Here is a 7,991-nt window from a genome sequence, read left to right on the forward strand (position 1 = left end):
GAAAGGAGGTTGTAGCCAGGTAGATGTCAAGCTCTTCTCCCGAGTAACAAGTGACCAGATGATAGGACACAGTCTCAAGGTGTGCCAGGGGAGGTTTAGGTTGGACACTAGGAGGAAGTTTTTTCACAGAAAGAGTGGTTAAACATTGGAATGGACTGCCCAGAGAGGTGGTAAGAGTCACTGTCCCTGGAGGTGTTTAAGGAAAGACTGGATGTGGACTGCACTTAGTGCCACAGTCTAGCTGACGAGGGTATGTTCTGTCATAGGTTGGACTCAATTATCTCAGAGGTCTTTTCCAGCCTAGTTGTTTTCATGATTCTGCGACACCTGCTTTTGAGGAAGCAGCAATAGTGCCACTGTCCATGCTGGGTAAGTGAGGGATCACCAGCAGGCATCACCAGTCCTGGCATGCATGATCAGATGCTGGAGAAGTATCCCTGTTAGGGTCTCCACTTCCCACAAACCCTGTGTTGCTGGCTTTGCTGCTCACTGCTTGGATAAAGATCCCACACTGCACATGTGTAGCCCTGGGTGTGGCCTGCAGTATAATCCTACTGTGTCTCTCAAGGACAAACTGCCCCAATATGAATAAAAAATGCCATATTTGGGACACTTGGGATAATTGTATGAGAAATGGGTTCAGTTCTATCAACTCCAGCATGAGCAGCTATAATTGAGAGATCAGTTCCCATGGAAGCTGCTCTCTTATGTAGAGGGTTTTTTCCTCGAGATGAAAGGATACTTCTTGCCATCCCCATCCTCCCCACCCCCCACCCCCCCATCTTTTGAGCATGCCTTATAATCTAAAAGCTGGTAGATCTCTTTGTGCTGTTTTAAATGGAGGTGATAGTGTCCACGCATGTCATCACTGCTAATGTATTTATAACCAGGACACCCTTTATCTTTAATACCTCCTTCCTTAAAGAAATATCACCACCTCCATTTTGTGGGTGGCGAATTAAGGCACAAAGACTAAACCCTACTAAACCCTACAAGTGCTCTGCTACTTGTGGAGGAAAGCTAAATGACTGCAGAATGCTCCTGAGTGTGCCGAAAAGAAAGGCTCAGTACAGTGACTTCAGCGGTATGGTAGCCAGTTGAACAGGATGGTTGGAGAGACACTGATCCAAGAAGCAATTAAACCATTGGTTAATGCCTCTAATTGCCAGACCACTGTCACCTCCAGATGCCACCAATCTTTAGGAAAAGCCAAGACTGTGACACTGGAAAGAGAAGGCCCTAAACTGCAGCCCAAAATTTGGCTGCTTGTTTGGTGGGGGTTGCTGCCCTGTTCCTCTCGCTGCCCTGCAGGTGCAGAGGTCCCATCTGTTTTGAGACCTTTAAAATTTTTTGGGGTATTTTTGATTGCTAAATCCAAATATTCTGGTTCGTATATAACTGAGAGGATTGCAGGCCGCTTCCCTGCACGTTTCAGTGCATGTATGTGGTGTTCTTCACCTTGTGCACTGATAATCAACTGTGATCCACTTTAGGTGAAGGTGCATTTCAGGAGGATATTGAAATGTCTCCTGCACATAGGTGAGAAAGACACCACACAGTACTGTGAAAGAGTTCCTACAGCGGTTGTGCAAATGTTACACTTTATTAATAAAGAAATAGATCAGAAATACCAGTGAAAGCCATTTCAGTAGCCTGTTATTATACAGTCAAATAAATATGAGGGCTGCTTTCCAATATAAGAATATCAATCAACTGCTTAGTCTATATTCAGCACTGAATTCCTGCCAAATGTCATAGGGTAAATTAAAAGCTTTTCCTCCTTATCTTCTGAGCTTAGCCCCAAAAAAAAGGTCTGAGATGATTTTTTTTTCCAGTTGCGTAACAGAAAAAAATGGTTTAACAGATCTAAACCCTTTCATTTAAAATAAAGCCCACATGGGTTTGCTACATGCTAAGTTTCAGCTTGAGGCATTCTCCAGCAACAAATACAAAGCTCAAAAAAATGCAGTAGAACGAGAAGAAGCAAACACAATTTACTTAGACTGCAAATATAGGTACAGTATTGCTCTATGAACAGGGAAAGTACAGCAAATAGGCAGGTATAAAACAGCTGGCATGCTGCAGTGAATGTAGTATCACCCTTTTATTACTTTCTTATTCAACAGGAGGTGAACTGAGACCAATGGCTGGGGTCTGAGTAACCGGAAAAAAATAACTCCTCCTCTGCAGCAAGAGAAAAATTAGGTACTACTTAGGTATAAAACAGCTGGCATGCTGCAGTGAATGTAGTATCACCCTTTTATTACTTTCTTATTCAACAGGAGGTGAACTGAGACCAATGGCTGGGGTCTGAGTAACCGGAAAAAAATAACTCCTCCTCTGCAGCAAGAGAAAAATTAGGTACTACTTTAGAGTTGGCAGTAATGCCTCCTTTCTGACTTGCAGAGTTGTTCTGCAAACCTCATTTGTTGTTTAGAAAGACATATAGTTTCAGTCTGTATGAAGGTTGCTCCAGTGTGCTCACTGTGCTGTATTTTTCCTCTTTAACTCAGTAGAATTCTCCATTAAAAAAAACCCCAAGACATTACTGTCTGTGCTACCAGAGCACATGTCAGCTGCAGAATTTTTATCTGGTCTGCTACAACAGGCTAGGGCTTTGCTTGTAGTTAAGTATTTGTAAACCTGGCATTCTCTTTTGTGGATTTATAGAAATAAACCTGGCAAGATCATTCATGTTTAAGAGCATGAGGACAGTGCAGGATTTTTCTTTCCTCTTTCTAATGATGCATTTTTATCACTAAACTATTCTTGTATTTATGATAACAATGTCCAGAGGAAGAACTAGGAACAATAACAGAGAAGGCTGCACTGGGGAGTGTCACTTCAGCTGGGAAAACATATGGAAGTTGACTTCAAAGAGCAAACATAATTTAGAAGAAGGTAATTCTGCCTTGCAAAAGTTTTGTAGTAGTGGCTTGATCCTTCTTACAGGCCATCTGAGGTGGAGAGGAGGAGGCATAGACAGACACACAAGTACAAATGATTTATTTTGATTATATAAAGTCTGGTGAAACACTTGCGTCTAATTAGACCTCAGAACTGCAGGGAAATAATAACATCTGTGATAATCCCAGCCTTCACTGTTACTGCTGGTGGTTACATATCTCATCCTAGCTACAAGACGCTTACTTGATTGCCACGCTTGCTAATAACATATTAGTATGATTTTAAAAATTCATATGACATCATCTGCCCTTGATGAGATAATTTCTGTATTCTGGTACCATTTGCAAGCTGTGGGTAAGACAGGGACTCGCTGTACCAGGTGCTGCATGATGCGGTATGTAACAATTACGGCCTTCAAGGCTTTAATTTTTAAATTAGGACAGGCAGAGCAATGGGGCCCCGCAAAGGGAGGAGAACAGTCGTAATGGGAGTGTGTGTTTATGGCAGAGATTAGCTCATGCAAAGTTTAGGAGTTTTCATTTGCAAGAAGGCTGCAAAGAAGACAAGAAACGAAAGACATCAGGACAGCACAGGGACCCTCAAACACATCTTTTGCTGATAAAAAGCTCCCAGGCTCTGATGAATGCAGAGGAGTGACGGAGACCTGAAAAGGCCAGGGATCCGGCCCTAAGGCACATGTGAGTTAAATAATAATGGACTTCTAAGAGCAAAACACTAAGTTCCCTTCAAGTTAACTGGAAAGTCAGTATTGTGCCCAGCTCACTGGGGCAGGCTTTGATGATGTACAGACAAAATGAAGAGGCTGGTGTGCTGGAGCCCTTACAGTCTGCCACTGTTACACTTGATGAACATGTGAAGAAGCAAAGCAGAGCTTCTCAGGAGTCTAGCAGCATTTCAGCAGCACTGCAGCCACTTCAGGGGCAAGAAGAGAAGATTTCTTTCCTGCTTGCCTCAGTGCTGGCAAGCTCCCTGTACTGACAGTTCCCATTCACACTGCTAAGTGCAAGTGTTCCCAGTCCCTTGAGTCTGCCTTTGGTAACACCTTTAGCACACAGTCTGCTTGTTTTTTTGCAGGAACATCACGGTTTATCCTTACAAGTGCTTCCTCTTAGTATATCAGGAAAGCTTTACGTATATTTTTGACACATTTCCTTCACTGATGCACTTCTGGGCAGCAAACACAAACACAGTAAAACATGCTGTGCTGGATAGGGCAGAAGTTAAATCCCACCTGTCTAGTTCTGAATCTTGGGAAGGTAGGTTGTGTCTTTGAAACACAGCTAAAAGTCTTGTCTTTCATTCTCCTTGTGGACTTTTGAGTTGTTCTAAATGTTAATGGAATAGCAATCACATCATATGACATCTTGCTGCCGAGTTCCAATCTCAGAAACTATTTGTTTCACCTTGGATCCTCTGTTCAGAATTAGAAGAACATTCTGCAGTGTTATGGTTATTTATAATTTGGGATGAAGCAGCACTGAAAGCATTAGAGGTGATCAGGGAAACCAGACTAGAACCAGGCTCAAGGGAAACCACCTCAGGATGTTCTTTCTGCAACAGGCAGCCAGCTCATGAGTTGCTGTATGAGAACATGGGGGTGCAAGGACTTTGCAGGGGGCTGAGATAGACCAGACAGAGGGGTGGATTAGGGGTTACCAAATGCACAAACGCATCAGGTTCTGAAAACCCTCAGAGCTGGTTGCTCTTTGTAGGAACAGTACCGTGGGAGGACTTAGGGTACAGGAATCACACCCGCTTGTCCTGCTTTTCCTTAAGTGTTTTGTTTATGGTTTTTTCTATACCAGGGGGATACAGGCGGCTGTTGCTGTGAATCCATCAAGCTTTTTCATCATCAGTTGAGATGGTGAAGGGTCTAGAAGGGAAATCATGCAAGGAGCAGCTGAGGACACTTGGCTTATTCATCCTGGAGAGGAGGAGATTGAGGGGAGACCTCATTGCAGTCTACAACTTCTTTGTTCTCTGGTGACCAGCGACAGGACCCAAGGGAGTGGCATGAAGTTGTATCAGGTGAGGTTTAAGTTGGCTATTAGGAAAAGGTTCTTCACCCAGAGGATGGCTGTGCACTGGAACAGGCTCGCCAGAGAAGTGATCACAACACCAAGGCTGACAGAGCTCAAGACGTATTTTGACTACACTCTCAGGTACATGGTGCGATTGCTGGTGTGTCCCGTGCAAGGGCAGGACTCGATGATCCCTGTGGGTCCCTTCCAGCTCGGGATGTTACGGTAGCAAACCACAACCTGTGCGAGGACGGGACAGGCAATCGCCGGCAGCAGCTCCCGCGAAAAGACACGGCCAGGACGCCACTCCCCCCAGCGAGCTCTCCCACCTTGCGGGAGCGAAACAAAAGCCGGTGGGGAAAAAAAAAAACAAACCAAAAACCAACAAAACCCGACAACAACAAAACCCACAGAGAAGCAAAGCACCCAACCCCCTCACCCAAGCTCCCCGTCCCTGGGGCTCGAACTGCCCCTGACGCGCCTCTCGTCACTCTCGGCCCTGCCCCGGCGGGACGGCCCCGCCCCGGCTCAGGCGGCGCCGCCGCCGCCCGGTGTCCGCGGGCGGCATGAGGAGAGCCGGGGGCGGCTGCCGGGGCCGCCATGTCGCTGCTGTGCGTGCGAGGTGAGCGGGGCGGCGGCGGCGGGATGGGGTGGGATGGGATGGGGGTGTGTGGGAGTGGGGGGGAGTGGGTGTCACGCCCGGGCAGGGTTTGGCTTTGTCCTGGATGAAGTGGATTTGCGCCTCCCGGGAGCAGGGACGGGGCGTGCCGGTGCCTGCCGGCGGAGCCGCGGGGCGGCCTCGGCCCGCAGCCTCCACCTGCGCTGCTGCGGGGCGGGAGGTGCCCGCGGGGCCGGCGGGCAGGTGCGGTGTCCGGGAGCGGCGATCCCGGGCGGCGGGAGCCCAGAGCACCGGGAGGAGCCGGGTTTGACTTTGGGAGTTGGCTCGGACACGAGTTGAATCGCTGCCGCCCAGCGAAGCTCGCTGGCAGGAAGCAGGGCTGCTGTCACTCCGTGTGCTCGCCTCGTAGCATGCATTGTTACTTCGGGCGCATCCCTAATCTCCTTCTCGTCCTGCCACCGAGCCTCGTCCCCCTGGCTGAACAGGTTGTGGGCACTTTCTCTGCTCAGTGGGTTACAGTGATAGCGGCTTGCTCGCCGTCTCCGGTTTTCCGTCTCTTGCTCCCCTTGTGCCAGAAAATAAATAAATAATAACAAATCCCCGGGGAAAACCATCTGCCACACGGCTCACGCTACTGGGATGTGTCTCCCTGCGCTGAAAGCCGTGGTCACAGGGCGTCCCCGAGCGCCAGCCGTGCCCTGCGGCTTAGAAGTGTAGTTTTAATGTTCTCAGCTCCTTTGCCAGGTATGATAAAAAAACTGGCACTGCTGTGCTGTTGATAGTTCAGCTCTTCTTCCACACACATGGGTTGATTTGATAGCAGCTCCTTTATCCGGCTGCTTGTCACCTTTTTGAATCAAAATCCATGTGTCCGCTATGATGTTAATAAGATGCCAGCTGAGCATCTTCAGGTATGTTGTTTTGGGGAGAGCGCTATTCTTGAAGAGTGTTACTGAATAAAGTTTTAACCCTCTTTTTAAACACTGTGTTTAAGGACTTAGGAGAGGTGCACAAGTGTGAAGTTTGTCTTAAAAATGTTTTTCATTCACTTCTGTATAAACTGTGAAACATGGACTTGCCTAGTCCATTTTGAAGGCTTTGCCAAAATCTCTTCATTGAAGCTGATTCTTAGTAGCCAAAGGATGCCTATATGTTATAGGTGTTTCTTTTTTCTTTTTGATGGTTCATGGTCAAAATGTTTTCAGAGTGTCCTTTAAGGAAAATGTGGTTTTGAGCTTCCACTTGGAGCTGATTGTGTTAAAAGTGTATTCATACACCATTCACTAAGACTGATGATAGAACATGAACTGTATGATTGAGTTGATGAAAGTGTCTTCCCTTTTCGGGGTGTTTATTCTTGGTCTCTAGAGTTTTTGGGACAAAAACATTTTGGCAGCCTGGAATGATGTGGTTTTGTGTTTGATTTATTCTTTGATTGTGTATAAAGAGCTAAAGAAGAAGCTGGTCACTGTGTGTAATGGAGAATTACTGTGAAAATTGTACCTTTCATTTCCATCTGTCGTGTGAAGACAGTAGAAAACATCAGCATTAAATTACATAGGCGATGCCGAGCAACTTTATCAAAAGCATGGGGAATGCAGCCACTTCAAGAAACACGTTTTCCGAACGAGCCGTGACTGAAAGCTGATGAGATCTCACAAGTAAGGACCATAAAACATGAAATGGAAGTATGTTGAGGTAGAGCACTCTGAAAAACAAAACGGGTCCTAGGAGCTGAGATAAAAGAATACATTCTGGGGTGCAGAAAAGGCTCTTTTAACTGTCACTTGTTGTTGAGACACCAGTAAGCTGTTATTAAGGAAGTTGAAAAAGGTGATTTTTTTTTTTCCATGAAAAATGGCACACATGTAAGACTGCATAATAATGTGGTGTTGGATGGTGTAGACCTGAGATTAAAATGGAAGGAGAACAAAAAAACCCGTGCAATAAATGTAGGCAGTTGGGACACTGTTAACAGCATCTGGATTGCAGTTTAACAGATAAAGGGAAATGCGAAAAAACCCTTAAGTGTCAGCGTCACAAGAAGCCTGGCAGCCAGAAAGATAGTGTTTTAATTTATTGATTTATTTTCCACCCCCCTTGAATTACGCACATTAATAGTATTTTAATGAATGGCTAATCTAAAACAGTGCTCACCAAACATGTCTGAGTGCTGCCTTTGTTCCTGAAAGAGCAGCTAGCACACATGGCTTCTTGATCTCATGGCTAGCGGTACATTTCTTTTACCTGGGGAACAAGTTGTGTGTTTTCGTGTTTTTTTTTTTTGTGTGTATTTCTCTTTGTTTGGTTTTTTGGGTGTTTGGTTCTTTTTGTTTTTGTTTTGTTTTTGCTTTTGCTTTTGTTTTGTGTGTGGGTTTTGTTTGGTTTGTTTGTTTTGATTTTTTCTTTGTTTTATTTGTTAC

The 7,991-nt window shown here is 45.7% G+C and overlaps 1 protein-coding gene across 3 annotated transcripts in view; it reads left to right on the plus strand.

Annotated features, from left to right (window-relative positions):
• Positions 1 to 5,488: 5,488 nt before the first annotated feature.
• Positions 5,489 to 7,991, plus strand: part of UNC13B (unc-13 homolog B) — a 208,215-nt gene continuing 205,712 nt past the window's right edge. For all 3 annotated transcript variants that reach the window (XM_027906490.1, XM_027906498.1, XM_027906507.1), the window contains exon 1: positions 5,489 to 5,571. In XM_027906490.1, coding sequence (XP_027762291.1) covers positions 5,550 to 5,571 — 22 coding nt within the window. In that variant the 5' untranslated portion in view covers positions 5,489 to 5,549. The remainder of the gene's footprint in view (positions 5,572 to 7,991) is intronic.

Source organism: Empidonax traillii, unplaced genomic scaffold (genome assembly GCF_003031625.1).
Source record: "Empidonax traillii isolate 1590-97213 ecotype Southwest subspecies unplaced genomic scaffold, ASM303162v1 scaffold26:size2357266, whole genome shotgun sequence".
Classification (NCBI taxonomy): Eukaryota; Metazoa; Chordata; class Aves; order Passeriformes; family Tyrannidae; genus Empidonax; species Empidonax traillii.